The following is a 15,553-nucleotide window of genomic DNA, read 5'->3' as shown; positions in this document are numbered from 1 at the left end:
CAAACTAGAGTACGCGCAAATGCGACGAGTTGTGGCAGTTTTCGCGCGCATGCGCGCGCCCAGACACCCAGCCCGTGACCGCACAGCATCCGAACAAACGAGTGACACAGTGTGTGTGTGTGTGTGTGCAAGAGGGAGAGAGAGGTGGGGAAGGGGCGGGAAGGGGGCAGGGTGCCACCAGCTGCAACCAGACCGGCACGTCATCAGTTGCGTTGTGGCCGTGTGAACTGTTGTAGGAAAAAAAACGCCCTCCACATCAAGTAACGCATAACGACACAACAAGCAGCATTTTCTAGTCGGTTTGAAAACGGACAGACGCGCAGAGACACACACACACACATGCACCTGCACACGCACAAAGCGAGAGACATGCAACTCCGGGGGTTGGGGTGTGGATATGAATGGAAAGTATCCGAGTTCAAAGTGGCGAAAGGGGAGAGTTTTTTTCGCTGGGAAGACAGAAGAAAGGAAAACAGCGTACCTTAGGCTTATCGGCAAGTGAAAAGGTGGGAGGATGGGGTGCAAAACAAAAAAGGGAAGCCAAAAAGGTACCGCAGCAGCAAGGAACAGACGAACAGAAACATCCTTTTGAACAAACAAACAAAAACGAAAGAAGAATATGTATTTTTTGAAACTTTCCCAAAGCATTGGTATTATATCTGTACGTGGTGTTCGCATGAGGCTCCGATGCGCATGATCTGATGGCACTACTATGTCAATGTTACATTGTGCCAACACCGTTGGCAGTTGTGTTTTGATATCTTGGAAAGCGTGATTCATTTGTTTGTAAAAAAAACTTGGCTCTATTCCGATTATCGCCCCGACAGGCCCAAGAGAATGATACTTACATCCTGTAACGTCAACAAATCAAATCGGCAAGACAACTCCAAACCCAACACCGATCACTCTGCAACTGCTGAAACATACAAACTCGCGGAAGTCATACACCATCAAGATTGTATTTTCGCTTCTTTACCTTCTGGAGCTTCCAGAAAATGCAAATCAAAGAATTGGTTTCGACGCCCTTTCTCTACTTCAGGATCTTCAGGACGCGACCAAAACGTGCCTACCAACGCACAATAGCTTGCCGGATGTGTGCTACTGATATCAACAACAACAAATATATATAAGGGCCAATTAAGTGAGTCAAGCAAATCCTACCTGGACTAACGGACAAAATTTGGTGTTTTACAAACTTTTTAGTGATTTCTTGATTTTTTTCATGATCATAATAGCAAATCAGCATTTTCGACACGTATCTGTAACACTCATGTCGCATATTGGTCGTAAAATTTCGGTTTGTTTGACACTGTTCCATTTGACTCACAAAATAGGCCCAATAATGTGCTAATGATTCCTGTCAACTTCACTTTACTACACTTTCAATATACAAACAGGACACGATGCCTATTTTCCGGCCCTAATCACCCGTCGCGACGTTTTCATTATCGTGTGCTGCCGTTTGAGCCACCAAAAGGGTGAAATCAGACATGCAACAAGTTGCCAACATCGACGCGCAGGGTGCATTTGCAATCGATTCCTGCAATAGCAATTGCTTTGTGTAATTTTGCGCCACTATACCAGTACGCCACACCATGTGCTCGCTATTCGACACGGATAGAGGGAAACACAGGAATAAGACACAGAGTTCCCAGAAGCTTCGTTTGGAGACTTTTCCCTTACGCTACTTCTTCCCATTCGCTAGCGAACATTTTCCAGGTGTTCACACGTGCATTGCTATCTCTGGCCTTGGCAGGAGTGGATGAAGAGGGAGAGGGGGAGAATGGGGAACGGCATCGGCTTCGTTTGAAACGCAGCTTCACGGACTAGTTTTAAAATGTCGTCCACAGAAGCGAATGTGCGAAAGTGCAAATAGTAGGGCCTAGCCGGTCGGCACCCGTCAAGAGCGGGTCGGTTGACTAGCTACATGGATGTGTGACGAATGGGGGCAAACTTTGTCACGGCCGATTATCACCTCGATACCACTGGCACCAACATTAAACGACAATTATGTCTAGCTAATTGTCGGCGAGGCAGCAAAGAATGCACAAACGCTCTTATTCGAGATAAAGCGATTAATCCGTGACAGGGGTGTGAACGTTCGATGCCGATAAGAATACACGCAAACTCGTACTAGATGCGTGCATTAGCCAGTAAATGCCAGCGTTGCTGGTGACCGCGGCAAAGCTTTGAAATGCCATGTTGAAAAATTGAATAAGTTTAACCACCAAACAATAATTAACATCCAACAGCCGCAAAACTAAAACAACATCCGGTTCGAAGGACCATTAATTGTCTAAGCGCAACAACTCAACTACAGTCGGTTGGCAGCCATTATTCTTGCCACTGACTCTATCTCTAGTGAACTCGCACAAGTATTTACCATCCTACCGTAATGTTTAGCCCTGCCCCTCCTCCACCACACAGGCAAACGCTTGCGAGGAATTTAATGGCCGAACGGAGAGACAAATCGCGAAGCACATTCGGGCCGTGTCGTGTGTTGGGTCACCCCTAAAATTTGATCACCGTCTAATGCGTGTCTCTATGCGCGGAGAGGGGGTGTTGCGTTTCTACACACCCGTACGGCCACCGAGAAGGGCTTCACCCCCAGAGTTCACCCAAAAACCTTTTACAAAAAGAAATTCAAATAAAGCACCCACAAACACTTGAACTTGAACATGGCGACCACTAACTTAAAAGGACGAGGTAAAAACAATAGCCTCCGTCGCAGGATACCTTCCTAGTTCCCTCGGTGCAAGCGGGCGGAATTTCAATGCACCTAGAGACGATAGCGAAGGTGTGAATCGTGCGCACTACAGAGCGATAGAAAGTGATGGGCAATGTAGTTGAGAGTGGCAGTGGCATTAGAAAATAAAAATCAAGAACGGATGCTAAACTCTTCCTTTTCTATGCATTTGTCTGCTGCTAGGAATCTGACACACAAAAAAAAAACAGAAAAGAGTTCTGGGACAAAGTGTAAAGCTGAATTTGAGCTTGTTTGCTGATTTTTGCTAAAGCTGATATTTTTGCGAAACTTAAGTAAAAGAATAAATTAAAAGCATTAAATCTGGACGAATTTTATGGCCATGCTTCGCAAAATTGCTCCGAGCAGACCCCGCCGAATGTGGATCATAAAACAGCATGATTTACAAAGCTTCCAGGACGGGTTCAGCCGACACGGGAGAAACAACAAAAAAGGCACCATATGTGTGTCCGTCACAGTCACATTGCCTGCGCATCTTTGGTCATCATTCATCCATCGAACTCGTGTGAAACTAGCCACACATAATTTTGCTCGCTATCTCGCTCACGTTAATTAGAATTTTCTATCGCAACCCAATCCTCCAAAGCAAACATACCTTTGATGCGTGCTGTAAACGTTTCAAGCGCAGTTTGGCGTTCTGGGTCATGGCGGACAGTCTAGAATAAACGTCGCATTCTTCAAAATTGCATTTTGACTGAAATTCCAATTGGCAAATTTATGGGCTCACTACCGGCACGAACGATGAACGAGCCGGCAGCGAAACAGTCCAATAGTGGACAAGGACCGTCGGTGCTTCGGTGGGCTTCGGCGCACAAAAGCTTCGCTTGGAAGCGTACCCGGCTTTTAGAGGTCGTAAAACCGGGATACAACAGCATTGAATATCTAAATTTTAATTGACAGAATCCGCCTACATGACCAAATCAAAAAAGCTTGCGAACCGTGAACATAAGTGAGACATAGACTCCAGTAAAACCTCAACACAGTCAAGCTTCCACACCAAGTGAAAGAATCGCATGTTTTATTTTACATAAGTTTTATTTTAGATTTTAGACACATTTTGCACAGAGCCTGCCAAAAGGCCGTCATTTTCATTAGGGTTCTATCTAGCTTACTTTGCACTTAAATCTGCACTTTCTTGATACACTTGACAGAAATAGAAGTAATTAAACCGAGCACCGAATACCGAGATTTGTTGAAAATTGAGTGAACGCTCCGGAACGATTATAGACAGATTCAACTGGCTTCTAAATGGAGACTATTTCGCATATTTCGATTATAATTGACAGTAAAAATTAATTCATAGCTATTGACTATGGAGCGCAAGCTTTGTCGTTTGGCTTTATAAATACGTTCGATTAATATAAGAATAATAATTAAAAACTAAAATAAAACATTGATTACAATTTCAAACGAAGCCGCTCGTGGTGAAATAAATAACAATCAATGAAAACAAACCGCAACCGTCGTCCATTTTCCGCAATGGAGCGCCACAGGCACACAGACACATGTCGCAATGTCGCTACAAAATCAAACCATTACTGGGCTCCCGGACAGGAAGAAAAGTATCAAACAAAGCGCGTACGCGCGCCTGTCACAATCCATTAGCAGCCGCGGGAACACAATCAATCCCTCCCTGCCGCTCCTCCATTACCTCCTGGAGATGTCGAAAAAGGCGCGCGGGCAGAACAGAAGCTTTTAGCAGAAGCTCACCAAACGCAAACACCATCTGCAATTGATAGCCGAGGCTGGTTTGCAAACAAACCAGCAGACTCGCTAAAATCGCTCGACGAGGATCAGTGCAACCTGTTGCATATCGTGTACAGGCGCGCGCGCGCGCGTGTGTGTGTGTGTGTGTGTGGGTCCATGACGACGCGGTTCGGGAATTTTCCCTGGGTAAGCTCGATTTTATTTTTAAACCAGCCAGCCAGTTTCCTGCTCCAGCAATCCTGCCATCCTTGCGAACGGCAGAAGAGCATCATGACGCAGAAAACATGACAGGGTGGAGGGAAATAAAATAATTTAAAAAAAATACAGCAAACGTAACAAGCAAGAGTTGCACCCGATTAGACGCGTGATAGAATTGATTGAGTGTGACAGATAATCGCATTCGTGGTATGATCGTTTGAAGGAGGTTTTTCGCGTACACATTGGAAGCAAATAGAAAGCTCGAACAAAGTCGCGAACTTACCTGGTCCTCTTGCTGTTCCACCTGGCGCCTTTGCAGGCGTGTGACGCGTCGGCCAGGATTAAGCGGCACAGCGGTACGGGACGTTGTGGGCAGCTCGGGGTCGTTGTTGCGCTCACGCTCCCATCGGCCAGCGTCCGGATTGCTATGTGTGTAAATAAAAAAAAAACAAAACATCAATTAGAATACTAAGCTTAACAGTATTGGTGTCACTAGTGTATCTCAATCTTATCACTCAATATCACTAATCTGCCTAAAGTCTACACATTGAAAGAATCGCTCAAATCGCTTCCCCCATCCCTGAAAAGGATATTAAGGTAGTTAACTGCCAAATAGACACACACACACACCTGGTACATTTGCAGCGCTGGCACAGTTGGCGGCATCTAGCCTGTACCGTTTCCAGCATTTTTGACATTTCCAAAGGCGGTTTCGACAGTTACCAAATTATCACCACCAACAAACACTTCGCTTTGGCAATCCTTTTTCCCAGCAGTCTCGGAGCACAGCACACGGCGTCAAGGACGATTGGTAAGCAACTGCTGATCTTAGTCGGCTCCCATCCCCTAGAGGAGGAGAACACTTTGGCACGCCAGGTTTGCGTCCACGAACGAACCCGTCAAACCGCGGAATGCGCACGCCAATGATGAATTGGGATAGTTTCACCGCCGCCGCTCTGATCGCCAGAGCCTCGTGGGCCTTGGGTGTGGGCGTGCCTGCCAGGACAGGTAGCCTTGTGGTAGGTTTTTTCCCGCATCTTGCTTGCGAGCGAGAGGATCTCCGAGGACTCGCCGCGCCGGACAAACGGCAATCGTAACGGTGGAGAAACAACAGCCTTGCGCGCGCCAGAGAAAAAAACATACACACACTCTCCCCCAAAACGGGTCACTCCCAGTCGGTAGTGCAACAGAATAGGGCAGAGGCGGTAGCACGGGTCGGTGTTACATAGCTTCACCTCACGCACAGCAACGTGGTGAAAGCGATTTGAATTATTCAACACAACCGCAGTACGTCTTCGACGCTGAAGGTTGCCGAATAATGGGCAAGAATAATGAGTTGAAGGAAACAGTTGAGGGGGTCTGATTCATTTCCTCTAAAAAAAATCCTCCACCATCCCCCACCAATACAGACACACGGATTAAATAGATATTTTTGTTTTTTTTTTAACTGCACGACACGAGTCCTGCGCATCAACAGAAGATCACAACTGGGGGGGGGGGGGATTTTTCTCTCTCGAAAATTCCTCCATCCAGAATTAAAAAAAAAAAAGATTGTTGCTGGTGTGTCATATCATGCGCATTAAAGGATGGTGATGGTGAAGGATAGCATTCTGCAAAACCCTCTCGTGGATATGTGTGTGATCAATTAGTATTGTAATTAAATTTTCTCCATGTTGTGCTGTCGAACTGCTGCCACACGATTCGATGGCGACTGAGTATTTGCCCTTAAAATAAGGGCGTTCGCTGCCTCTACCTATACCTAAAATTATCCACACATATACATACACACGTTCAGCCACTGTTGAAAAGAAAAATCAGGGCCACGGGGTCATCTGGTGGACTGGAACACGCTTGAACGTTGGCTACTCAAATTCGTTCTGCTGTGCGAGAGTGGAAAGCGAGCGGGCTTGGTTAGGCATCAGGCACGGTGCGTCTCACACGTCCAATAATAACCATCTTGCTGTGACCCTTTCTTTTAATGTCGAATGCGACAAAAAGAGCCCAGAGAGCAAAGCGTACTAGGGACGCCAAGACGTCACTCACCAATGTTTGTGTATTTCTATCGATCTGTGCTAGTTTGGGAGCAACTGGCGCTGGCGGAACGGTAGCTAGTAGGTGTACCTGTTTGGGTCCAGTTATTAATTGGTTGCTTCGTAAGTCAAACACCACTTGAAGCTCTTCCTACGACGATTTCTTCTATTCTTTATTTGAAAAGAAAGTTATTTTTCTGCCCTATAAAATCATTGAAGCTCAATGCCATACCACACTTTATCCCTTAAGAGTCGTGATGTTAACCCATGCTGACTATGCTATGGGACCAGCTCAACAACAAGCGGTAGATTGTCGTAAAAACGATATCGAAAAAGGGTTTAGAATATACGCCACCAGTTACTGAATTCTTATTCTTCTATTCTTCAGTAATTTGAATTCTAATTCGACTCGAAAATTTCCAATAGGAATTTCCCATGTGCTATAGATTTCAATGGCGGTCCCAAGAAAGTGTCCCATCATTATGAGAACCCCTGAACGACCCTGAAAGCAACGGTTAAAACACTTAACTGCCTGCACCAAACATGACTAAGGGCCGGGTTTCGGTTCAGTGTCGCACCAATACAAGACTTCTAACGCAATTTTACGCCTTTATTAGCTGCAGTGCTCAGTGCCATTGCTGCCAGGGCTGTCGTGGTTCGCATCAAATGAGTCGTCCAGGGATCTATAGCTCGGTTTGTTCCGGCATCCTTTATCGGCGCAACGCCGACGGAAACGTGAATGATTCGTCACGGTGATAAATCGCCCATTCGGTATGCTCCCTGTACACTTGTAACATTTTTCTAACGATTTTTTATTTGTTAAATGCAAATGTTTCAATTAAGTGTTGTTTCGTTCATCAGAAGCTTCACTTCCGTACACTTATTTCAGACCTTTGGCTTTGTACTTTGATGCCTGACGTGACACGCTCAAGTGGCACGATTTAAACTATCATATAATCATGAACTTGTAGACAGCGATGCGATCATTTATTGCAACACGCCAGCGAGAGCGATGACGATGAGCCATGAATGCAATATGCATTGTAAGTTACTTAACTGACAGCATCCTTCGGTAAACTGTTTGTAATTACGTGTCGCTGTGACACTATTGATTGCAGTTGTTGCTTTAGCAAGCTGAACTTTATTTGGCAATTATCGGCATCGGCCGATTCAATCTAGTTTACAACGCTAGTTTTCCCACTCTTGCTACTCTATAGCTCACTTCTCGCTCCTACAGTTTATCATTCTTTGCTAATACTCCAGTGCCATTGGTCACGTGGTTTTAACCACATGTCAAAACGTGTCAGCAAATATTAGTTAGCTTTACTTTAAAATAATGTCATAAGGTCGCATGTTTGGTCGATCACTCTTTTGACTAATAATAACAATAAAAAAATCAACATCTAGCCGGCAATAGAGTAAACGCTCATTCATTTCAACAGGAGATAATCACGGTTTACTAGTCCAATAAACAAATGTTCACAAGTGATTACCAATCGTCTGCTTGCATGATAAAACCTTCCACAAAGTCTTCCACACATTCGCATGTCGGAGCATTGAACAAATGGCAGTTTCACAGCACAGTTTGTTTTGGTTGGTGAAATGTTGCAAGCATTCATTTAATGATTTTCTGGAGTGTTAGGTTTCTACTGAAAAATAAACAACATCCGTAGCGCGCAGTGTGGAATGTCCTCCAGACGGCCAAGTAAGATAAGCCAACGGTTGTTAAATATCATTAGAGATTAACGTTGTGCAAAAACACATCGATCTCGATGCCGAATCCGAGACGACCAATTAATGTTTAGGATGAGGGAACGGATTATGGAAAATTATAAACAGAAGCAAAACACACACTTCGTCCGCTTTCACTCGTACGTTTTGATATCATTTTGGTACCGTTTTTGTACAAGTATGGCTTGTTTAGCTCTAATGAGTAGACGCATTTGAACGGGCACATGTAACCAATGCCAAACATTTTAGCTGGCTACACATTTAATAAAGATAATCAATAGTTTACCAAAACTCTTATTATATTTATCCCGTTTCTAGCTAAAATATGAAAATTATCGATATAAAAAATAAGTAAAAATAAGTATAAGTGTTTACATTTACACTATCCGGCGGTTGCTTCGACCATCTGACAAACACGCAGGAGCAAAGAACAAAGAATAAAAAATATGGCCGAATACGATACCAACTTTTCTCCCGTTCGAGACACGAGTGCTTCCGACGGCATCGAGTGTCGTTCAAGCAATCTAATAAGTCTGATTGTGAGACCTATTCGCATGTGATTGTGTCCCATTGGCCTCTGAAATAGCGTTCAAAGTTTGATCGTAATTTGCTTGTGCTTTTTGGTTGGTGTAAAGTACCGGGAGATAAAATCAACCGAGCCGAGCTTGACATTTGTGCAACGAAAATCGACAATTGTACAGTGTAGCGAACACTACCGCACGTGCCAATAAATGGAACACTGTTGTGTCATTCAAACTAAGCAGAACTGAACACATGTGGTCATTTATGCGATCGGTAAATCGGTAAACATAACCGATAGGGGCAACATACAATACACCAAACCTCCTAATTTCTACCGAGGCACCTCCAAAACAACACCTTTAAAATCATTCCGGCTGTGATTAGCAGCGCACAATTCTTCCAGATGCGTCCTCCTTTTGTTGTAAAACTTCGCAACGTAATGGATCGTTGTCGAACATCTTATCATTTGGCGTAGGGCGCGAGGTATAGGTCACAAATGACCAATGATATTTCCAAATAATAATTAAAAATTATCATACCATTTTCGAGCCATTGCCATCACAGCTTCAGACGCAACCAACCCGCGCCGCCGCCCCATGCAACATCATTTGCTCACCCATTGTTGGCCGGAGTGGCCGCGGCCCATCGTAAAGCGCAGCGGCATAAAGGCATGAAAAATTTAATCAATTTTACAACACTCATTTCCATACACCATCGCTGCGTCCATCACCGGCACAGTTAGTCATACATTCGTCAAGCGGGCCGTTTTGCCCAGCATCTCTCATCTGCTTCGCCACGGCAGCGGAAGGAAAATAAAACTCCGCCAGAACGTCGCCATAATTGCATCGGGCATTGATCTTAGAACCGATCCGCATGTTTTATGTTCACCCAAACCCGAAGTCGAAACCCGGGTTGGATGTCTACGGCAGTGCTCTCCAACCCTGTTTAGGATTACGGACCACACCTCGGCCCACATATATTGAGAACATATATTTCATGTTGAGGTATATTTGTAATCCTTGTTCTGCGCACATGCCTCTTAAACATTTAAACTTGTACATGGAAAAAAATTACAATTTGTTTTGTAATAAGCATTTATTAAAAAAAAAAATCCTGGGCCACGTCTTTTTACACCACGGAGCACAGGTTGGACACCACTGGTCTAGAGAATACCCTTGCAGGATTTATGAGTTACCGTTCCTGATGGTTCCAGAAGTGTTGTTGCGTTGCAGTCGCGACACAGCACATATGCAAAGGAAGAAAACACGTGTGCGTCTATAGTTGCTGGCCGACGCAAACACACAAAAAACGTAGCTGCTGTACCCGCTAGAGCTCACCGTATTTCGTGCGAATGCAACAGAAAAAAAGAGTGCACCACAGAACAAAACGCAATGCGTTATGCGTTTGTCGAAGCGAGCAGATAAAGTTTTCCATCAGCGAACGAAGTTTTGCCATCGTTAAACGAGGGCAACACCACTTCTTTCTGCTCCTCTTCCGCTGCCCCGCCGCACAGCAGCCGCATACCCATACCGGACGTTAGCAATCGACACAATCGGACGCAACTGTGAGCATGACACGACGTTGAGGAACGTTTCATTCAATTCTTGCGCTCGACAAGAAGTGCTAATTATAAAGTTTAGTGCTTGCAAACAGACAACGAAGGTGACGGCGACAAATGGCGACCGGGTGACGATTGGGCAGGAGGACGAGAAAGTTTAATAAATACATGCCTTTGCACACTATTTCAAAACACCGCGCGTGCATATGCACTTCCGATCCGAGCGCTGCATTCCTCCAGGGACGGCAAACAATCCTATATTGGTGGGTTTCGATCGGCCCCGGCCCGACGGCGGCCTCCACTGTTCCGGGCACAGGATGAACCACACCGCATGCATGAAGAGAGACGCAGCAGCGCTCGCTGGGAAAAGCAATTGCATCGGCAGCGCGTCGGGAGATTTTATGTATTGTTATTGCACCCTCCCGCCCGGGGTTGAGGTTGAACAACACTTTCTGCCCGGTCGGTCGGTCGGTTAGATCTTTGATTAGCCATATTTTTGTACCGTGGAGGTGAGGGAATGGCGGCTGGCCTTTGAAAGGCCCGACAGCACGGCTAGGATCCGTGTGGGCAGCATGTTGCTAGAACCGCAGTCACACGTGTGGTAATATTGCTTTATCGAAAAGGTTACTGCAAGTCACATCTATTTTTGAAGAACATGGCATACTTTGACGACATCGACAAGCAGATGGAACAAACGCTGGAAGCAATCATGACTTGTAACTGTCATCGAATCGTTTCATTATGTTTTTGTGCCAAATTTTGTTTCGTTTGTGGCTCCGTTCAATTTAATTTTGTGCCATCATTTCGGATTTGTTAAAGGCATCTTTCGGCGCGCTTTAAAAACCTCTTTTTCCACACGTTATTGGCACTATCAAATGGGGATATCAAATCTACTTTATTTACATTATTTTTCCCGCAGCTTCCTGCTTCATCTTTCATCTCCGATATAAAAAAAAAAACACACCGACCGGGAAAAGTTTTCCATTTCACCGATAGCAACGTAACTAACAGGATGGACGTGCAAGTGATAAAATTATCGTATCATGTTCCTTGTGGCACGATGTTTTTTTCTTTTTTCGTTTGTGGGAAGTATAATACGATCAACGTGTTGTGAAGGGATGACAGTACACGTACAGATAAAATGAATCAGCAAACGAGTAGCTAGATACACCGTTTTCGAGCCCAACAAAGGTGCTTTTGAATATTGTGCAACTATAAGTAAACATTTCACAGTCAACGGAAATACTGATGCCAATCTGAACAGTGTTCAATCGTATCTGAACAATTGAAACCCCTTAGGTGACCCGTTTGCTTCATGGAGTTGAGGGTTTTTGTGTGTGCCTTCATTTACGAAAAATATAACTAATTGATAAGCATTAGAATTTATCTCGATACCTCTAAAATCATTCTCTCTTGTTGGCCTGCTCACGATAGAGCACGTCGGTGTAACATGGCCCGGTCAACAATTATTTTCCAGGATGCTCGATCCCATCCATGTAGACACCCGATCTCCGACAGGTCTCGCTTCGCCTGATCCAGTTCGCTGTAATCCCCTGTTACCTCCAAAATTATTTATGGACTATTAAATACATACGAGATCAACTCATTAGCAACAAAATGAACATTTAAAGGAACGAGCCTGGGTACTGGAGAAAGCAAATATAATTCTGGAGGAAGCAAATATTTTAGCAGCGATGGATAGGCCATGCTCGGATACGCATCCGCATTTCACTTGGATGTCAAATGTTTACTTATCGTAGAACAATGTTTAAAGCAGCTTAAGATTGTTTACTGGGACTCGTGTAGAACAGTGTAAATGCGATATGCAAAGATGATGAATCAGGAAATGATTAACAAGCCTAGCGATGAAAATGCTGACTTTGCCAGAGGAGCAACCAGAGCGTTTTAACGACAGAAGATAAAGAAACTAAAGATACAGAAGGAACGCTGTAGCTTCCTGTTTGCGATACGCATCATATTTGCCTATTTTGCAGGATTCTGATTTTAGCTTCCCGCTATTAAGCAGCACAGAAGTGTTTCGTGTCAAATCGGAGCGCTAGGGACGTGACAAATTTCTCCTTCAAACGGTCCAATTCCTTGAACAAACCGGAACACTTGAGTTTTACTGCCTAGGCATTCCGGCACTGTCCGATCGGGGGCCCCGTAACGCAACGATAAGCGGGCGCTCAGACCTGAAAATTCTGAGCCGACATATATATCCGGAGGATGCAGCGAGCAGCGAAGGGAACACTTTTCTCGCTCTGCACTCCCCTCGCACGCCGTATCTCGCTCCAGTCGGTCGGCGATCATGTATCGCGGCCGGGCTATTGACAATGACATCATTGTCGAACCCTTCTTGCCGTTCGGATAAACAAAATAGCTGGAGCATAAATTTTCTACGCTTGGCGATTTAACTGCCACCTCCGAAATATGACGCTGGCACGCTGTTTAATTCCTTGCTCGAAGTTCGAAATTTTATTGCTCGGCCCTGCCACGGCGCGCAAGACGAATAATTTTGAGCCTTGAGTGGGTTGAAATCCGTAAATAACAATTGAGACAAAGCACCTACCCAGCAAAGCAAGTGTAGCGTATGGTGCACTAGGGGGGAATTTCCTATTTGTTGTCACACAAAATAAAAATACGAACGAAAAACATGTGAAATTGCAGCATGACTGCAGCCATTCAGATCTTTACATCAGCGCACAACAACAACGCTCGACAGGCATAGACAGTTAGATCGCTCGAATTAGAAGTCAATGTGTCCGGGTGAGAATTATGTGTAGTCTTGTTATTTTTCTGGTTTAATCAAATAGGCAAGATCTGAAACCGGGACAACAACAAATGCAAACATCTTTTCAACGTCAACAATAAAACAAAAAAGAGGAATCAAAGATAAATGAAATGATTTGACGTTTAAAAAATCGCCGTAACACTCAACAGCGAGTTCTTCTGGAAACTACACGGAAGTCAGTTTGTGCTGACCCTCAACCCTGTCCATCTTTGGCCGATCCGTTCGTACACCCATGGCCAGGTTGATGTAACTGACCCAAACGAGGCAAGTTACCCAATCAGCCAGCTCCAAGCGCAGGTGTGCACCAACATTCGCCCCAAAACTGGTGACATATTTTGTCCACCCCCGCATGCAGCTGGTGCTCCTTCACTTCCTTCTTCCGAGGGCACAATACCTTGCTGGGGAAGGGGGGGGGGGGGTCGGATCCGGCCTCTAGTTGGACGAGGCAAAAGGCACACTAGACAACCAAAAACTCGATGCTCCGACGCATGCTCAATAAACCAATAAATACAATCAATCACGAGAAAAAGCAAAAACAATTACGAACACGACCCAGCCAATCAATCATAAAAAAGTTATAATAACAACAACAAAAAGACAAGGTTTGCGGAAGAACGATTGAGCATCTCTTATTCCCACCTTCCAAAATAAAAAAAAAAAAACATCGATCCGATCGTCTATGCTTTGGGATGATGCTGTTATGGATGTCTCCCACCGCCCAACAATGAGGATTAGGCAAGTAGATAGAAAGCGAGCAGTACTGGGATTTATTGGATTTGTTCATTATAATTTGTTTAAAGTGTACCGTTTTATAATGGGTTCGTCATTATAACTCTCCTCATTATTTTCTTACTTAATTTCTTAATTGGCTTTGTCAACTTGGATTTTGGGTTTCTTTTGCCTTTTGCTTATTTCATGTGGACATGTTAAACAAACGATCACTTTAGATCTTTTGCAATGTATTTTTTTAATGTTTATTCGATTTCGTTTTTTTCGACTTGTCGTCCATTTGCTTGCGATTACTTCAAACATGTTGAGCGGTTTGCCAAGCACACCTATCTGCGCGGAGAGCGGAGAGCAGCTCGCTAATTAGGCGCTAAACGTTAAACCATTACAGAGGTTGCGTGTTTCAATTCATATCTGTTACGTAGTATAGTTCTAGTCGTTAAAGAAGATGTCAAGTCAATTCGCTACCCAACTGACATTTGTTCTAAATTTTTAGCCATAAAGGTGCTCGAATGGTGCTCGAAATAACCAAAATTGTGGATTCGTACGCTATAAACCGTGTTAAAAGCGTCAACATTTCGTTTGTGCGTGCGTATGACTTCCTTTTATTGGATGATGATGGCGTCCAATTCATTTTAGATTCATTTTATTTAATATTCGACGAAAAAGAAGGCACATTTCGTGCGGCGTAATTTTGTGAAAATTCGATGGATTTTTTGTATAAAAAGGTTATACGACCAGTAATAAGGATTAGAAACGTTATTTCCCAAAGGATAGACAAGAAAGCAACGATAAGCCACATCACATTCGATCTTAAAGGGCTTGTTCTAAAAGTCCTTTAAACTGGTGCAGTTTAAGGGAAGTTTAGGGCGCCAGTTTAAAGGAAATGGCTAGAAAACCCGATTTTCGAGCCCTAAAATGTCAAATGGGTAAAGAGCACCCAATCAAATTATTTTTGAGCAATTCGTACTACTTCTTATTGATGTAACGACCTTCGCGGTCATACCGGCTCGGGCAAAGCTGCAAATGTAGAAAATTATGTTATAAATTGTATTATGCCGAAATTCGTTCTGGAGCTTTAAAATTGAATTAAATGCCGTTCTTTTAACATTATTGTTAAAATAATCATTTATTTCTTCATCTCAAAAATCCTTTCATTATTCATGATTTATTATTGATTATTATTTATTATTTATTTATTCATGATTCATAATTTTATTATTGTATAGCAAAAAAATTGATTTCAAAAAATACTTCTACTAAAATGTAAAGGTGTGCGAGCGGCGAACCCTGTCTCTTGGTGCGATCGCTTTCGCGAAGCTCGTACGGCTCATTAGCGCCCGACCGCGGCGGGCTAACCTTGAACTACAACCATCAGCGCGATTGCAAATGAGGCGAGCAAGCGCAAGCGCGACCGATCACCATGCGATGCGCATTGCATACACGCCAGGCGTATAACAGAACGAAACGCACGATCATCGTCGGCATTGACGAACGAACCCTAGCCGCAAAATTGAAGATTTCGG

At 44.1% G+C, this 15,553-nt stretch overlaps 1 protein-coding gene across 11 annotated transcripts in view; it reads right to left on the bottom strand.

Moving 5' to 3' along the window:
• Positions 1-15,553, bottom strand: part of LOC1277360 (serine/threonine-protein kinase Doa) — an 83,079-nt gene that overhangs the window by 45,822 nt on the left and 21,704 nt on the right. For all 11 annotated transcript variants that reach the window (XM_061649582.1, XM_061649570.1, XM_061649572.1 and 8 more), the window contains exon 3: positions 4,953-5,094. In XM_061649582.1, the coding sequence (XP_061505566.1) occupies positions 4,953-5,094 (142 nt within the window). The remainder of the gene's footprint in view (positions 1-4,952; positions 5,095-15,553) is intronic.

The sequence above is a fragment of the Anopheles gambiae genome, chromosome X (genome assembly GCF_943734735.2).
Source record: "Anopheles gambiae chromosome X, idAnoGambNW_F1_1, whole genome shotgun sequence".
Lineage (NCBI taxonomy): Eukaryota > Metazoa > Arthropoda > Insecta > Diptera > Culicidae > Anopheles > Anopheles gambiae.
This window is presented reverse-complemented; position numbering and strand designations above follow the sequence as displayed.